This window comes from Drosophila erecta, unplaced genomic scaffold, assembly GCF_003286155.1.
Source record: "Drosophila erecta strain 14021-0224.00,06,07 unplaced genomic scaffold, DereRS2 tig00000055-arrow-pilon, whole genome shotgun sequence".
Taxonomy (NCBI): domain Eukaryota; kingdom Metazoa; phylum Arthropoda; class Insecta; order Diptera; family Drosophilidae; genus Drosophila; species Drosophila erecta.
In genome coordinates this window covers 12,283,327-12,302,414 of record NW_020825200.1, presented here as the reverse complement: position 1 = coordinate 12,302,414, position 19,088 = coordinate 12,283,327, and the positions used below count along the sequence as shown (strand labels likewise).

General features: G+C 40.1%; 1 protein-coding gene across 1 annotated transcript; it reads left to right on the top strand.

The window, feature by feature from the left end:
* The first annotated feature begins 845 nt into the window (after window positions 1–845).
* On the top strand, window positions 846–8,450 carry LOC6542087. The gene is made up of 3 exons (XM_001969582.3): window positions 846–1,185; window positions 5,728–6,260; window positions 8,396–8,450. The coding sequence occupies exon 2, from the start codon at window positions 5,898–5,900 to the stop codon at window positions 6,126–6,128; it is 231 nt and encodes a 76-aa protein (XP_001969618.1). The 5' UTR covers window positions 846–1,185; window positions 5,728–5,897; the 3' UTR covers window positions 6,129–6,260; window positions 8,396–8,450.
* The last annotated feature ends 10,638 nt before the right edge of the window (window positions 8,451–19,088 follow it).

Below are 19,088 nucleotides of genomic sequence, written 5' to 3'. Positions count from 1 at the left end.
TGTCACGTTTGTGGTTTGAGTTACAATTCGGCTTATAAATTCAAATTCAGCTTATAAATGATTTGTTATATTTTTTACGTAGCTTACGTTAATAGAAGAGCATTGATTATAAGAGCTAAGCTTCCCACTTAATAGTAATCGTTCTTTTAAAAAAACCAAAAATTTGCTAATTATTTCTATTTTTATGGTTTAGATACTTAAAAACAAAACTACCAATAGCTATTCTATGTGACATAATATATTAGTTGAGCACTGGATATTATTCAGCAACATCGTAAATCTTAATCTTTTTCTTGTTCACTGATGTCACATTTCTCTGATATTAATTATGAAATAAAAAGGTTTTTCCTTTTCCTTCTTGTGACTATTAGCAATATTTACCTTTTGAATTTATTTGGGGAAGTACCACTTGGCCGAGTCACTTCCGGTGCGCTCCTTCCGTTTCCGCTTCTCTCTCGCAACAGCTGTCGCAGCATTGCCAGCATGGACGAATGTTATTATCAGTGAAATTGGCGACCTTTCCAATGTGGGTAAACTCTGAAGGATGTTAATCAACAAGGCTACTTTCACTTTAGCACACAGTCCCTCCCCCCCTCCCCCCGCAGCCCGTCGTCCTGCGGTGAGCGTGCGCCCGAGAGGCAACTTTCTCTCGCCCGTTTCTCAGCACACTCTCCACTGCTCTCTGTCAGCCTTTTAACAGCAGCTGAGACGGCACAGCTGTTTGGCATTTTGCGCGCGCACTTTGCTAAAACAAAACGAAACGCATATCACACATACGCGCCGTGGTACGGCGAAGGCAACTCTCCTTGGGCTCGACAGGACTCGGAACCGTTTCGCACGCTCAGTAGACAATCTTTCCTCATTTCGTTAACACACTCACAGCACCTTTAAGCGAACCAATAATATACAGAAGAATTACCCCAAAGCAACAAACAGCAACAGTAGCTAAATGAAATACCCAAAATACCCTTAAACGAATAGATAAATAAATACACATAAATAATTTTCCATTATTAAAAAGAGCTTGAGTATATCCGTGTGTTGTTCGCCGACTAAACTATTAATCAGCTATATTTAATCAAACCACATTTAATGGAACTGAATGTCAACGTGCGTGTCTAGTGCAAAAAGCTGAATCCCTCGCCTTGTTGTTATGGCTGTCGTCGCCTGAAACTTTAAACGAAAGTATGTAAAAAAATGTATCTCTTATCAGGCAGCTTCGTTTATGCGTGGCAAACACTTTAATGGCAAACGGTCAGAAATTGGCCGATACAAGGCAGCCAACTGGCTTTAACCATTTTATCCATTTTACTTTCTGTATCCTGTTTTATTTGAGCTATTCCTTGGACAAGTTAGCCACTTATCAGTTGAGAAACGAACGCTATGGATTGTAGTTTGTGTGCAGGGTAATTGCTGTACTCGGTATCTGATAACAATCACATATTCCCATTGAAAGGCAATCGTTATTATAATTGATGGGTGGCCAACATCGTGTGATGTCAGGGAGGGTATATTGTGAAAATGTACAGGACCTTGAATGGTCTGAATAGTGGTGTCAATAGTATTGTGCATTTATGAATTAGTTATTATTTGTTATTAAAACAAAAAACCATTTAATTAAAAATGAATATTTTACCCCCTTTAGCTTATAGTTAGCTGTTATCTAAGCCTATATTTTGAGCAATTACATTTATTTCAAGTTTCACCTTTTGTTATGCATTATCTGTTATTCTTAATTTAATTAAATGTGTTTGGCCCATGTTCGTTGAATGGATTGTTCGTTGCCTGCGTGTTCAAGTGGCGTGTAAAGTAATTTAGCAAACCAGCAAACTTTTCGGGGCGCTTAATTTTTAGCGCAAAACAAATAAGCAATTGCAAAAGGCACAGGCCAGAAACGAATAAATGCGGACTGCGAAAGTCCTTCAGAATGAGCTGAGCGGAGTAGAGTTTCAGCCAGGTTAGTTAAGCGAAAGAAAAAGTTTTGGCCTGGCCATTACTTTCACTTTTTCAGCATTTCAGCTGTTCCCGTGCTTCGCCACTGCAATATATTTTTGCCGTTGTCTAAGCCAACTTGAGGCTTCACCTTAGGTGTGTCTACAGCATGTATAGGTATATATAAATATATATACATTTTTTATATACTGGATGTGTGCGCTCGAGTGATGGTGCGCGAGCTCGTCCTTCAATAGTTCTGCTGTTAGATTTTACTCATCAAAAGCCTTTAAAGCGTTTTATGATTCTTGCATTTGACTCACAAATTTCATAACTTTATACTTAATTTCACGCAAATTGAGTGTTTAAGTTTCTTAACAAGTTATCGCTTAGTCAGCTCTTAAAAGCATCAATATTGTTATCAGATGTCAGCTTTAAAGGAAGTTTATCCAAAAAGCAGGCTTGCAATTTTAAGCTTGTATTTAAAATATCACAACTTTTACTAGAATAAATAATCAAATAAAAAATACATTTTGCTGTTTTCTGTTTCTTTCAATTACTAAAAATTCCATCTTTAATTTAAATGTTAAAATGAATATGGAGGTAACCAACTCGAAAATGATTTATATTGATTTTGATTGCTTTTATTTACAAAACATTGGTACGTCAATATTGGTTAAAAGTTATAAAATGCCCTAACATTTTTCTACTTCTTTACTACCGTCCATTTCAAGAGTGTGGGTGGTCAGGAACAAGAACTAGCTATTGTGTGAGTTGAGCTATGGTAACTATAAAAAAAGAGCTACAACTCGGTTTGGAGTCGTAAATTGTTGATGTTGCTGTTGCCATTTGTTGGTGGTCCCCCCACCGTTTGTTGTTCCTGTTGTTTTGGCCCTGCAGCTTGACTTGTAATGAATATAAAACTGCCTTTTAACTGCCTTGGCCGTAATTCTTCTCATACCCTCGCTAACTTGGTTCTTATTCGTGGCCGAGGGGTATGCGAATTCCTTTGCTGAATTGTTTTACGATCTCCACCTAGAGGCTTTTACTCACCCAAACGGTCGTTCTTCAACAAGAAACTTGTTGAAGCAAAGTCGAATCAAACAATTGAATATGAGAAAAAGCTGCTTGATTTTTGGCACACTATAAACCAGTGTAGAATTTTTGCCAATCTATTTTTCGTTTGCCGCTTTGAATAGAAAAGATTTCGACATTTCACTCTTGCGATTTTTTGCTCCAGTTCCTGTTTGGCAAGTCGCGTCGTTTTCTTTCGCCAAAGCAACCAGTGTTTTGTGCGAGATAAGCAGCTTGACCGTGGCCACAGCCATCCACAGGAAGTGGGTGTTGGCCTGGACTGGGAATCGAGTGGGATCGGCAGGATGAGCAGGACATCCATGGCACAAGGACAGGCGAAAGCCAGGCGACGGCACGTACGGAGCCGAGGCGTGCACTCCGAGATGATAATTCGTTGAATATCCAAGTCAGCCTCGAATTTATTCCGTATAACACCCGGAACGGCCGGGAGGGGGGTGGAGGGTTCTGGGAGTGCTAAGTGTTAAGCTGATATGCAAAGCAGCTATATGTATTGCTATGGACAAATCCGAATAAAATCAAACCGCACTCTGTTTAGGTATATCGATGGATATTCTGCTTAGAGGAAAATCAATTTTCGAGAATTCAAGGACGAAACCAGAAATTCCTTAGTAAGCCGTGAAGAGATTTCATTTTAAATATGCACGTATGTGGGAAACTTAAAGCTTAAAGATTTTGTTTTTAAGCAAAGCATCAAGTAGTTTGATAATGCAATTTCTTCGAGACTTCAAAATATTTTCTATTAGGGTATTTTTGCACTGAAGCCTTTTATGCATTTAAAAAGTCCGGTAAATGCTTAAAGTATTAGTATAAAGTACTTAATTGATATACCAGTTTTTAGCCAAAGCAGTTTACTGACTCAAAATGAACTTGTATTTATCAAGGCTGCTTTTGGCGTTAGCCCACATTGTGAGCAGTCGTTTGGCCTCCATTATAGACCTATTGACAGACACTAAGCTGAAAGGATCAAATTAGTCATCTTGATGGGCTGTATTTCTTATGGTCGTACATATATTCCGCTCTGTATGCCAAATAAGACAATAACTTCTGGCTTTAATGAGAGTGGCCAATGCCAAAGCCAAAGGCCAACGTGAATTTGTTTCAAAGTCGTTTGGTGGGCGTGTGAGCCGCGCGAGGATGTGGCTAAGAAGCTACGAAGCTGCCACATATGCACGAGGGTGGGCTGGTGGTTTTTTTTTTTTGCCAGGCCAACGCCTGTATGTCTCAGCGTGGAGTGAAATCTTTTAAAAAGCCTTGAAGTAGTCCGCTGCCAACTTTTCGACAACACAGCTCTAAAAGTTCAAGTTAAGTGCAGCGGGCAATAGCAACAGCATACCAGCCAGCAGCTAGAAAACATGGCCAACAATCGACGTCTTAGGGCCCTCCTATATACACTCCCCAACTGTTGTTGTTATAAACAAGGAGCCAGGAACTGGCCAAGTTGGCAACTCTCCGTACGCTCCTGCGCGCGCATATACACATTCCGTCGAGTCTGGAGAGCCAGAAGAGCCAGAAGAGCCAGAGAAGCCAGAAAGCCGGAGAGCACAGAGAGAGTTGTGTTCCCACAGGACCTGAGGACGCAGCTGCTTGCGATCCAGTGGCAAACCCATGTCCTTTAGTATACAAAACGGCAGCGAGCAAAGCGTTTGCCAGTCGGCCACAGAGAACGCAAAAACAGCGACATTTGGCACTGACAGCAGCCACAATATCAGCGCCAAAAGTTCGCGTCAAATGAAGTGGAAAGTGAAAGTTGCAAGCCTGTGCAAAATTATATCCCAGTTCAAGCCCAGGTGGACCTGTCGGTGGGGCGCACCTGGCGTATGTGCGATATTTCCCATTGAGATTGAATTAAACCCGTTTGTCTCCGCTCAGCTCGAAGGACTCCCTGGAGCATCCTCACGCTTTGGCTAATATTTTATGCCCCGCCATACGGTTCCGTAGATTGAAACTGGTGCGCGATTAAGCTAACAGCTGGGGCAACGAAGAGTTTCATGGCCAAGAAAAGTAAAAGCCAACTTTTCACAGAATACGAATACCTATCGTCAAATCGTACGAACAGGCAATTTTGTTTTTTCATACTCAAATATTTATATATATATATTTAAAGAGCGCAGAAATATATACAAATATTCTATCAAAATGTCTATTAAAATTAGAAATTGTTTTAACCATGAGGCCTTATTCTAACAAGTTTTTTTTTAAGGTTTTTGTGTACAATTTTATAATTGTAAATTCTGTGAAGTTGTAAAATAAAACTTTTTTTTAATAGTCGTTCTAAGTGTTGTGCTTTCTGCAATAATAATAAAACAAGCAACATTCAGTATGCGGCTATAAAATTGGTTCACATTCATTTTTTTATTATTTTTATAACATTTTTATTTGAATAAATAATCATCACAATACTTAAAGTTTTCGTGCTAAGCTAATAAAGAGGAATAGCACATCATTATTATTTTATAATTCCAAAAGTCACAAACTCTGGGTGTCCAAGCGAAGTCCTCTTGCTTGTTAATCATGGTCAGTGGTATTCTCCTTGTTGTTTTTTCCTTGACGAGAAATCCTCGTATTTCCTTTCAGTTCAAGTTGGTGCTTCCATTTTATGTTTATTAACCTCTCGGCTTATTTGCAAGCAAATGTTTGATCAACTAACTCTAACTGAACTTCTTCTTTGGTTTTTCATATATTTTATTGAAATGGCTACAGGAAAAGTTTGGCAGCCATGAAATCCCCTGACTTTGATAACAAACTGCGCGTATAAGCTGCAAAGGGAAATGAGCACACAGGGAAAAGCCATTGTGAAACTGTGAAAGTGTAATCAAATAAATTCCCTCGCAGAATAATCCGAGTAGCTGAACAAAGGTCAATCGTAGAAAATGTGCATAAGAACCTGCAAAGACATCAAATTCGGTGACAATAGCGACGGAGGCCATGAAGGTGGAAAGAACATAGTCATCCGTACATCCAAATCGGGCTACGAGCACTTCCAACTCCAACTGCAGCTGCAGGCCAAGCAAAACAAGCAAAAGCACAAAGGCTGCAAATTGCCCAACTTTAAGATTCTCATGTGTTGTTGCTACTTCATCATCATAGTACTGATGATATGAGAACGGAGGGCAAAGCTGCCATGCAATGAAACTGAATCTCCAACAAAATGCTCCAATTATATAGATAAATGCCAACCTATTGACACCACAGAAGCGAACCAGAAATTATAGTTCAACTAAACTCATAAAAAGGTAAAAGTTTCTTGCATACTTCTGGGTGGATGTAGTTTTAAGTGGTTTATTTTAATTATTTCAACATGTGTGCTTACTATATTGATTTTGTGAAAAGGTTTTATTATCAATTAACCATACAAAATAGATACAACCTGCTTTACTGGGCCACAGTGCTAGCAAAAGTAGTCACGGTTTCAACATTTTTGACTAGTTAGCTGAGTGTTAGTCCACCATCTTTTCCACTTAGCGAGTTATATCAATTGGCATTTTACGGGGCTGTTTGGTTTATTGAAATTAGCGCTAAATTGATTTATACCACAATATGTTACCGCCGTCAATAAAGAATTGCGCATACTGTGTGCTTTTTGTTTGTGCCTGGCTTTGTTTGCTTGGCTTGTACCCGCTGATTACTCATACGACGCGTGGCACATTTCATGAAAATTGATTTTACACTGCGACAAAGCTCGTAGTACACACACACTTCACCCGCCCGCGTCTGTGGGCTGAGTATGTGGTATTTGTTTTTGTTTTTATTCTGATTTTCAATTCACATTGCTGACCTACATTTTCGGTTTGCGTGGGTGAGGCTCTGGTTTTTTTATTATTGCTGGTTTTTGGGCCACAGGTTTCTGGAAAAAAATAAGGAAAAAACAGCCAGGAGCTATAATTTATTCGTTTACTGCCAGGAAATTAATTAATCTGGGGAGCCACAATTTTTAAATATTCCCAATGAATAATTTAATGTGCCTTTAAAATTTGACGAGTGTCTGAATGGTTTACGAATTATTTATTCAACAATTGCAGTTTGAACGATTTTAAAGGTGCATAAATATTAACGCGATATTTTTGCGGACCGCTATAAATATATTTCGGTATAAAAATATGAAGTTAAATTCCATTTCAATTCATGGAAAGTAGCGAGCAGCTTTGCTAGTTCCCTCTTTATATTTTGTAAAGCCCCAAGTCGGAAAAGTTTAATTCTACCTTAAATGATTTTCTTTTATTTTTATTCCTTCGTATGGTCGTAAGCAGCGTATTTACAGCAGAGGCAACTCGTAAATGGAGGCAGTCGTTATTGCGCTGATATTGTCAGCTTGAATTTATTTTTATATTATCGGACTTTATGGCAACCGTAAACATGCAGTTCGGGTGCTTTCTTCGGCTCAAGGATTTTTACGCGAGTTTTAAATCCTTGAGGAAACATGCTTTACAGCTCGCATTCTTATATATGTAAATATTTGTACCCATATGTCATCAGCTGAAGTGACTTTCGAAATTTGGCGAACATGCCCGAAACGTGCAGTAAATGGAACAAATGGGATCTCAATTTCGCTTTTGGACAGCCTTTGGCACAGATGCTTCTGTTTGGTGGAAAAACAAAAAAGTATTAACCAAAGGGCATGAGACTTTGTGGAAAAAGCCATATTACTGCAAAATAACATGTGGAAATATTGGGAATGGAAATGGTATTCATGTGATAGCTTTGAATTATTCATTTATTGTTTTCCTTCAAATCTATTTGAGCTTTCTAACTTTCTTATTCTTTAGGAAACGTTTTTGTACTGATTTTAGTTTGTTAAATTTTGTAAAAATGAAGTTATATACCAAGTGTGTAGATTGGGTCGTCTGACATACAAAGCCTTCCCGAAAAAGCCTCTAATGTCCTGATAGATAATTTAGCTAATGCACTCGAATCAGATATATACTTTTGATTCACTACCACTGTGCAGCACGAAACATTTTGATGAAAATGTACAGCCAAGCACATGTGACCCGATATATACAAGTATATGTATCATTTGTATGCGTAGCTAAACCCTTTATTATCCTTTATGTGTTTTAATACACATACACACGTAAACGCACACACACACACACACGCTGACCACGTAAGCATATCCTGTCAAAATGTTGTTGTAGCTGGTGTCTAGCCATTGTGCAATCAAATTGTTCGGTGGGCGTTGCTTTTGGGTTAGCGCGCTTACGCGTGCATTTACAACAAATTATACGAAGGGAATTGTTATTAATGCTTTTGGCAAGGTCACGGAATAGCTTTTTGGGAAATTAGATAAAGGGTTTTGGGTGGGTGGGCGCGAATGTGACAGAAATATCTAATTCCAAATCTAATTTACTTGTTCTTCTGTTACTTTCAGATCTCATTCGAATGCTGTCTAAGTGTAAACCATCAGTTATTTCAATACATGTGTTACAACAAATTAAATGAATTAAATATATACAAATATACATATATGTATAGTTCAATAACAAAGTTAAATATTTTCAAATCTAGCTTAAAGAGCGAGTGTAAGCTAATGTTTTTGTGCGTGTGTAAAGTGCTATTGTTAAGCCATAATCATTGAAAAGTATATGTTAACTGCAATCCAATCAATAATTCAAATAACCTGTAGCTGCAACAATGAACACCAAAATTCGGCAATGAAATCGACGAATGGCTCCAGCAAGTGGCATTATTTATGAAAATAATACCTTCGTGAAGTGAGTACAACTGATTTGTTATACATTTGGTGGCAAGACTACTTAAGCCATAACAAAGTTAAGAAGAAAATTCGTTAGCCCAAAACCTTTTGGAAAACCCATTGTTTGTTATACCATTGAAAAGACGCTAGAGCTAAAACCTTTTAAAATTTAGTAAATAATTATGTATTCAATAGTTTCATACGTATGCTCCGTAGAAACAGTAGTGACTCCTCGTAATTAGTTATGTCCCTTTGGCAAATAATAGCTGACAAGTTGTCGACATCCATTACAGTAGAGTTTAGCCACCTGACCACTAGTCGTATGCGTAATATGGGTTGGAACATCTATACTCCCCGGGAAATGTTTAGCCAGCGGCAATATTGAATGGCAAAGCAAATTTGTGAATTATGTTGACAGACATGCGAGAATTGTCCCTGGGCTGGGCAAACAGAGTGTTTCAAACAGAGAATCAGGTCGGGGAACCCATTTCTGTGCTTGTGTGGCCTGTTTGCCTTTTCCAGCTTGCCCACAGTCAATAGCAAATGCAATTTTAAACAGTTCCTGGTAATTGTTTTATGTCACTCCAAGGAGTCACAAACAAATCAAACTGAAAAACAAGTCAACAAAACGACTTTCGACGAAAGATTTATGTGAGTGCCTCCACGAACACAGCAGACTTTATAAAGACGTAACAAAAGACGCTCACTTGGCAATTTGGCTTATCAAAAAGCCAATAAATAATAAGCCATAGAGCTTGTTGCACGATACATGAAATGTAGATCACGATTGGGGCAGCAAAACTTGTTTTTGCTTTTCATGCCGGCGAAACGAACGTTCTACAGTATTAGTATAGTAATATGTGTGTGCTTGTCTATGGGACATGTTGACACTTTTTATGCATAAAACATGTATCTAATTGGCAAAGTCTGCATACTTAAGTTCACAAATGGAGGGCTGTCGATGGGTCACATGAAAGGAATTGGGCTGTGATTGAAGCATCTGAAATCCATTGATTTTTACCCATAATTTTAAACATCTCGCTGCTTTCGGCGAGGTCAAGAGGTCAAATTGTCAGTGAAAACCATCAGCCAAACTCCGTGGCATTTACACACAGTTTCGTCTGTGAGCAACAAGGTCGAGGTCCCGAAATACGAAATACGAAATACTCAACAAAACTTGACGGACGCAGACCAAGTTTGCCTTTGTCAGAGAAGTGCGTTAATTAAGTAATTTGCCAGGTCACGCTCACCTGTCCTTAGCAGAATAGAACACACCTTTAATGACCGCTCTGGCTGGAAAAAATCGATTTGCGTTCTCTTTTCCATTTTCATCGTGGAGCCACCAAATAAACGAGGTCTTTTCTTAAAATCGATGGGATTTTGGGCGCGTAATCATTAAACAAATGCTCTTTCTGGGGTTATATCATTACACATTTTAAGCAATGCCATTTTGTAGGGTTTTCATTTCTCTTAATCCTAATTCTAAATGTACAAATCTATTCTTTTTTAGCTGCTTGCTTTTTATGACGTTGATGCTTAGCTTCCTCGTAGAAATTTGCATCTGTAATCTGAAATTCGAAATTTTCATGAATAAAAAACCCGTTGAAAAGTTACCTGATGAGCTTGGAAGGCGATTTATATTTTTTACGTCAGCTCATTGCATTCATTTTAGATCCGTATTCGGTCGACTTTTGCCCAGCAAAAGGCGAAATACCTTTGCATTCTTTTCGCCTGGCAAATGGCAAATTCCGCATTTTCCCTGACACAGTTTCTGCTCCCCCGAATTCTATCCGCTTATTGCATTTTCCCGCATTTCCACTTCACCTAAAATGCTTTGCATTAATTAAAATTGGCTTATGAGTGAGAAGGTGACTAGTGCCTGACTTCGGTTTCAGGCCTATTTCGGCGAAAGTCTCGAGTGTTTCTTGAGCGTACATAAATCAGACGCCACAACCACACATTTCGCACACAGCGAGGACATCGAGAACGCTTACATAATTTGTTAGGCGCGTCCAAGTCGCAGCCACTAAAAGCAATTTGCTGTAAAAGTAAATACGAAATCGTATTTCATGCCATGTCCCGACAGTCGAAAGACATATGCAAATCATTAGTATGTTCCCTGCTTAAGGACATTTCGGTTGTACATATCCGTGTATACACTTTTTTGAAAACGATATTGGTGAGCCCAAGTGGGATAATGAGATATACTGGCTAAACAAAGTTATTTCTTATTGTTATAGCTTTCAACTGAAACTAACTAACTATTTTGATCCAAAAAAAAGCGTTTAATTTTGCTTTTAATTGCTACACATAGTTTTATCGTTCTGAGCTAGAGAGACGCCAGTTTTTGTAGCCTAACACTCGGCGTTATATGGAAAGTTTGCCGCTTCATTCAATTTTTAATGAACTATGCCTGGACGTCTATTACGATTAGAAATACTTACGAGTAGTAAGCTGCTTGTTTTGCTGCTGCTGCCCCCTTCCTGCGCTCTGGCAAACTCGACGCCCAAGGCCGGAAACGGAAGTGTGCACATTGAGGAATGGCGCAAGGAGGAGGAGCAGACGCCAAGATCTTGAATGCGGTGAATGGGCCAAAGTAAGTAGTTGGCCTAGGGAATTTTGCCAACTTGCCGGGCACAGTGGAGGCCACTTAAATACCTGAAAAAGTTTTTCGCGCTTCCGCCGGAAATTGCCGAGGGCGGGAAGAAAAAGAGTTTTCAGTTGATGGCTTTGTGTTTTTGGCAGTGAGTGTGTGCGTCTCTGTTCCATATCAAATCTTCTTCAAATGCACAGCGAGACAGCCAGGAAATGCTGAAGGAAATACGTTTTCTTTTGAGACACGCGCAAAAGGGGCAGATCTGGCTGGCTGGCTGGCTGGCAAAAACAAGGCGGGCAGAGTCCTTTGAGCGCCTGCTGCAAATATTGCACAAGTGCTCGCCACTCGTCGAGCTGCACAAACACAGTAAGCAAAACAGCAGCAACATCAGCAGCTCAGTTCAGCTCAGCTCAGCGGGTAAAAAACAAAAGCAAAGCCAAAGCAAGCTCGTTAAAATTACAAATAGAAGGCAAGTGGCAGAAAAGTGCGCTCAAGGACGCGTTGGCGTCTCCGCGCCCGTCCGTCACCCATCTGCTCGCCAATCCACCACCCACTTTCTAATCTTCACATGTGTGGCATTGTGTGGCAGTCATGCAAAGCGTTGTGGCAAGACGAGGCTGCATGTGAACTTGCTTGTACTCGTATTTGTATTCGTATTCATACCCATACTGGTATCCTGCTATAAGAAACTTGCGCCTCAATTACGAAATGTTATGCTTCCCCCAAAACTGGAGTCTACACCAGTCCTGCGCCACCAGATCCTGATTGTGGGGGGCGTGGCCTGCGTGTTTACCCTTGCATTAGGCAGCACAGAAAGTTTTTAGTTTTGAGTAACTACCTTTTTGCCCGCTCTTGTTTGAACTGTTGCATTTCTGGTTTGGCTGCTTGATATGGTTTCGGCTTGGCACTCGAAGGTCACTTCTGCTGCTGGCAGGACCTGCTGGTGGGCGGCCATCGGTTGTGTTTCTCCGGCAGGACCAATTTGAAAGTCAAGTCGGTTTTCGAATGCCAGCTAGCCCAGTCCGAGCCACGCAAGGGCAAAGAAAAACTAAATGTAAATTAAAGATATGGCACAGTCGAGTTGGTTTGCTGCAAATTTCAAGCAGCTCAGCGAGGTTCTGCTTCAGATCGATATGTCTTAGGACTTTTGAATAGTTTAAACTGAAACTTAGGTTTCAAGCCATACTTTGAAGTGCTATGCAAATTTAATTAGCTTACAAAAAACATACACCAGTAATGAATATATTAATAGCTTAAAAGTTGTATATGCTTGGGTTACCCATCAAATACCAAATTTTGCAATATATTTACCATTCTGTAATTTAAATATACCTGCTATAACTTTATGATGATTTTTATTAAGATCAGCTAATATAGCAGCTCCTCCTACATTAAATTTAATAGGAGAAATTTCTTTATTAAATAGAATTGTTTCTTGATCTTGAATTTCCATAATTATATTATCTTTTTTGTCTTTTTTTAGAGCAGCGTATCTTATGTACAATTCAAAAGTAGCTATAAATAGCTAAGGTATTTTGACACAATTCGGTACAGTTACTATTAAAAGTTTTAAATTGAAACGTGGCAACTTTCAGTCCCTTTCCGCCGAAGAAAAGTGTGGTGAACTTTTGCAAATGTAACTTCAGCACAAATTTGTTTGGCAATGCGCTCAATTAGGCAGGAAATTAGCTGCAGCCAAACCACGAACCCAACACCCATCGATTCCATTGGATTCGAATCGTGCCGCTCCACTCCGGAATAAAACCCACTCCGGCCAGTAGACGCCTGGGATTTATGTCGACAAATTATGCACATTTATTTCAGAGTAAAAGCGAATGGCAAATTATGCAGTTGTAGTCGCAGGATAGACCCCAACCGGATGCCGTGCCCGCATCCGTATCCAAAATGGAGCCAGGATCGAGAGCCGAGTGCAGCGAGGCCAAAGGCACATAATAAACTTATAATGCGTGACAGGATGCGTGTCGTCGGGTGCCAAGTGGTGCCGAGTCCGGTCGAGTCCTGGCGTATCCTGGCAAAAGCCATAAGTGGTTGCGCCTCATTTGGCAGTCCGTGCATCTCACTTCCACACCACTCTGGATTTATGTGCATTGCATTTTTATTCAAATTTAATTGGTATTTGTAGATGGCCATAATAACACTGTTGACGCTAATTTAGTGGCATTGCGTATACGCAACTACTCATCATGCACGAATTTACGATCCATGCCATGGACAGCGTGGAAATTACTCTCCAAATGGCCTTCAATCGAGTGGCGTCACTCTGCTGGTCCAGTTGACAAGTGATTAAATGAAATGGCACTCATTTCCGGCTTCAACTCTCGCACACAGAAGTGTGAAGTTCCATGGTATATAAAAGCAACATCCTGGCTAAATATACCTAATTAACGCAGGCAGTTAAAACTTAAATCTTTTTATCATCTGCAGTTTTGCAATTAATCCGGAGCGAATGCAAATATTAGCGTTTGTGACTGCGGGCAATAAACCAGTGCCTCTCCTCCATTGTTTGCATTAAAATAAATAGAAATTTAATTACAGTGCTGCGTTTCAGAAAGACACTCAAAATTTAATTGTTAATCCAAATAAAAGAGAGTTATAACGCTGCGAATAATGCTTTGTACCAACGTACTCGTAAATAAAATAAACATATAACTGCTTAATCACATCACGCTCCACCTCACATGTGTCTTCAGCTAATGGAGTGGTAAACAATGCAAATATTTGAACATCACCCCGTTGTTGCCCGTGAGATTTAATCACTATCGCATGTGCCACATGGTGTTCCTCTTGGTGTTGCCGGCGATGTTGCCGATGCGGCAGATAAGACATGCATCATGGCGATGTAGCAAATACGGCGGGGCACAGTGGCTCCGGGTCGCCTCTCGAATGACATAATCGACGCTGCAGTTTCCGCACTGGAAACTCCGGAGACCGGAGTCCGGAGTCCGGACAGAATGAGTCCGGAACATTAAGGATGAAGGTGAATGGGTGGACGCGGGCGGTGCATACATGGATGTGATGGTTGGATGTTCCTGTCGATGTGGATCTATTGCCGCTGCTGACGGGCTGCTTCCTGTTATGACGACGGGACACACAAGTAGCAGCTGATGACTGCTGAAGGCTGGCAGTTCCATCCATTATAAAACACAGAATGTTATGTGCTGGCTTCCTCTGTTGCCGTACGGAAAAGTTCCTAATTAGGCAGTTGGTGTGGAGGGGCGGGAGTAAGGCTAAATGAAAGTTGCAAAGTTTCGCCATGTCGCTGCTAATTGCATTTCAAGTTGATCCTGCCGAAGATAATGCTAATTATAATGATTTGCTGGCGTTGATTAGATTTTAGTTGGTGTGTCTCATATTGAAAAGGTGTTTGGCAAACTTATTGTTATTTATTACCAAAAAGTTTTTAGGTTTTCCAGTAAGGCAAATAACAAAGAGCAGAAATTTGGCATTTTCATAGTATTTTAACCTAAGATTGCTCTCAGTGTGTTAAATTTGTTGGCTATTAATGTCCTTGGATGAAGAACGCTCAGGACTGTAAAGATATTTCTTAATTTAATTAAAGTGTTGAGCAGTGATACCTTTTAATATGCTATATTAATAAAACATTTTGACTTTATTTTCATCAAATGCTCATCGTTCACATATGATTTTCAATAAATGTTAATTGCATCATTGCTACAATCTTCTGGTGCAGCGAATGCCTTTTAAATGAATCAATTGCATTTTAATTGAATCAAGTTAAACAGCTTAAAGTGGAAAACATAAATATTGTGATAAACACGCATGAAAAGTTTTTAATAACTGAGTCTGTTAATTATAAATAATTCAGTGGAATTACGTGGTCATTTGGCCATCAATTTTAAGCTCAAAATAAAATGAAAACGGAAAGAATGGCGCTTGCAAGACTTATTTGCTGTCTAATTTAGAAATACTGCTGCGCTGAAACTTAGTGAGATAGGCAATTCCACGCTCAGCACTTGGGAAAAGTCAAATGTGAAATTATCGCAATGAAAATTTTGCGGTTCGCTGAATCGAATGATGCTCCAGCTAAACTGCATAAATTGAAGCATTTTGCGAAGCGCACCTTTGCACCTTTGCCATCACGTCTCATTAATTTCCACTGCCATTCCAAATGCACTTTTCCGTGTGCCATGTGCCTTGTGGGCGTGGCCCTCTGTGTGGGCGGGCGGTTATAATTTATTGTATGTTTACTTTACACTCGAGCGCATCCAGAATGTGGAAGGCAAAAGAGGGGAGGGGCTGGTGGGGCAGTAGAGCTGCAGGATGGGCCACGCACCGATTTTCCTTCAACTTTTGCTCCGGCTTATGCAAATAAAAGTGCATAAAGATGCAGATGACTGAAAGCTGCACACACACATCTGCAAGCTTGAATATTTTATGCGCTGCAGTTGTTTTGGGCAATGGGGAAAAAGTAATCTCTACTTGAAGAGCCAACTTTGGGACAGTACACGGTGGGCAAAAAAGCGTTCCAATAAGTTGGTGTTCTTAAAAAGTTAATTACCTATTTTTCCTTTTCTCAAAATTTAATAGTCTAATTGAGCTATGAAAAATAAACATATATTTACTCCTACAGTTAGTATTAACAACTGCAATGCTGGTAGTTCATGCTTTTTGAACATATATTACTTCAATAATACAAAACAGGAGGTAAGGCATTATTTTTTGCCATTAACAAAAATGGTTGGAAAAGCATACAGAATATATATTTTAACAATATACATTTCTTATACAGAAAGCAAGTTCTAGGTTATAATGCTATACAGTGACTTAAACAAAACATATTTCAAACTATATTTATGTTACGCCTGTGCTAAACGATCCGCTTCCAGTTCCCAACTGCAATTGCATTAATTATCCACTGCTGACCATTGTCGTGAACATCTGGAAAGTGTTGCCATCCTCCAGCTTGGAGCAGCAGGAGCTGGACCGATGCTTAAGCACAATATTATTATTATTACTTTCTGCCTGTCGAATTTTAAGCAAAAAGTTTATCCTTCAGATGGCCGAGGAGCAGCTAGTCCATGCAGTTGTTTAAACTTGGCCCCAAAATGGGAAAGAAAGGAGCGCCCCTCGACGAGCAGGGGAAAATAAAGAGCTGCAGGCGGGTGGAAGACTAGATGGAGAACTCAACAGCCAGGCACTTGAAAAAGTTGAACTCATCCCCCTGCCGCGTTCGCCTTCTAGCTCGCTTCCATCTTCGGGGCGCCACAGGTAGAGGAGAGCAGCATTCACATAGATACACAGATACAAATGTGCATGCGAATATATAGTATAAAAAACGGAACTATATAGAGCTGCCGCTGTGCGCTGTGCGCTGTTTGCTGAACTCAACTTGCAACTTTGTTGCCCTGGCATTTCGTGCTTTTGCTATTTTTATAACGAAGAGATCAAGGGTGTGTTGGGTGCACAAATGAAATATTTGTCGTGCAAGTTTTAGCAATTGCATTTAAAAGCTGAAGAAAGATAAAGCCCTTTTTAAAACTTATATTTGATCTCTAGTCTTTAATCTATTCCCTAGTTATTCCAAAATTCCCAAGTAAAATATTTGTTTATAAAAGCATAAACAGAAAATTAGCAGGTATGTTGCAGTCGGGTTCCGAATTATTTTGCCATTGTCCGCATTTTTTATGTATCTTTTCCTTTCGCGCAGTTCTCTGTCGAATTTGTTGCTGCTGCCTCTGTTGCAGTTGGATATTTCAGTATTTTGGCGTAGTTGCTTCATGGCCCGATGCATTCGAACACTTGCGATGTCGCATGGCCTGCATCTGGTTCCAAAAATAAAATGAAAAAACTGCCATCCAACATGTCCGGAAATTCAGGGGGCTGCATCTGCTTTATTTCTTTGAATACTCGTAGAAAGTTTCAAACACTTTCGTTGGTTAATTTTTTCCATAGGCTATCCGTGCCCAGGGGTTTTTGCTTGCTCCCTGCGCACTTTCTAATTTTTAGGTTTTATTAGCAAGATTATTTAGCAAGAGGTATTCCTCAAACGAAACTTTCAAAGAAATCCAGACACTGCACTTCCCGAAATGCCATAGAAGCGTTTAATGTAGCGAACAAATTACTAAATGCAATCGTGCCAAGCCAAAGAAAAAATGAGATACTAAAAGGAGATACGGGGAAAGTCTAAGACAAAGGACCACACATGTGTATGACAATAATGTTGACGACATTTTCTGCTGTGGCACCCAACAATGGAGCTGCGGCCAACAAACTGGAACGACAGTCGCCAACGGGCCAGTACACAAGCACATGGATGCATTCCTCCGCCCTCAGCGTTTTGCAACCAGTTTGATGGAGCAACACCTACCACAAAAAAGACGGCCTCAGCAAAAATGATTATAAAGCAAATGTTGGGAGAGCCAAGACAAAAACAAAGAGGAATACAAGAACCGGACGTGCCACGGTCACCATTTGTTGCCGCATTTTGACAATTTTGCCATTTAATGTGGCGCAAGCAGTGCTCGTGGAGATGTGGATGCGGAGGGCAGGAAAATATTTGCACCAGGATGCGCGTGTTGTGATGGGAGCATGACAGACGTGGCGTATATTAGACGCTCAACGCAAAGACACAATGAGAAATCATGTGTTTGTAAGGCGGATCGCAAAGATAATAGAAATAGAATTTTATTAATATTTATTTCCCTTTATTCTTTATATTTTACTTTAAATGTCTTAAGAGAGCGCTCGTCATTTAATAATGTCTTTTGTGCTTTTGTAGCTTAGGACGCAGAATATCCGATAGTCTTGACAAATTTTCGACTCAGTACTTAGAACTGATTTTCACTTGGCTCGATTCCCTTTTTGCATTTTCTATTACCTCGACTCACTCGACTTAAGTGCATAGTGTGTTGTACTGTGCACTAAGTCCCTAGTAAGAAAACAAATTGTGTTTTCCCAGTTGTTTGCAGTCTCCCCCTTCATACCCAAAAATGGCCCACATTGCGTATACGCAACGTTGCACATTTCAGTGAGGAGTCTAGACCGAATGGAAGGATGCCTTACAATGCACTCGTTCTGACAAATAACCAAACTGTATTGATTTGTCGCTAATAGTGGATCCTGCTTCCCATTCCTATTTTATTTCATTTATTCGATTCTTTCTGCGGATGGGTTTTGATTTGATTTTTCAAGTACACACTAGCGCAGAGCTACCGACACACAAAAGCCACTCATCTGCGGAATGGAAGAGGAAAATGTATTTGCGGTTGGCGAACTGCAAGGGAAGCACAATTTAGGATGTTTATGCTGCTGCTGCTCGCTTATTTATCGAGAGAGCTTAGCTGTTGTCGGGGTTCTGTGTGCATTTTGATTTAATTTGGAATGCGCTACTCAAAATGCATTTCCTTTTTGGCATGCAATTTGCCAAATGTCAAATAGGTTTGGGCCAATCTCAGCTGCATGGCTGCCAACACAATGGAAATGGCTAGCATTTGACAGAGGTTTTGGGACCCTGTTTCTGCCATCGCCAAAACATACATTTCCGCCCACCCAGTACATGTGTGTGCATATGACGTTAATTTGGTGTTGACTCTTATAAGAAGTGAGCCCTTGAATCATGACTCAGCTCAACTCTGATTGATGTGACTTTTTAGCACGTCCTGGCATTACAAAACAAGGAAGAACCAGTCCGGCCCCCAGTTTTTGGGACCCAAAAGCCAAAAGTCAAGCGCCCTTTGTTTTCCACTGCCATTCACTAACCAGGCTGCTCTGCCACCGAAGGCCAGTTGGCTG

What these genes read in the sequence shown, in the direction of transcription:
- LOC6542087 (XM_001969582.3), top strand. Translation starts at nt 5,898, where the DNA reads ATGTGCATAAGAACCTGCAAAGACATCAAATTCGGTGACAATAGCGAC.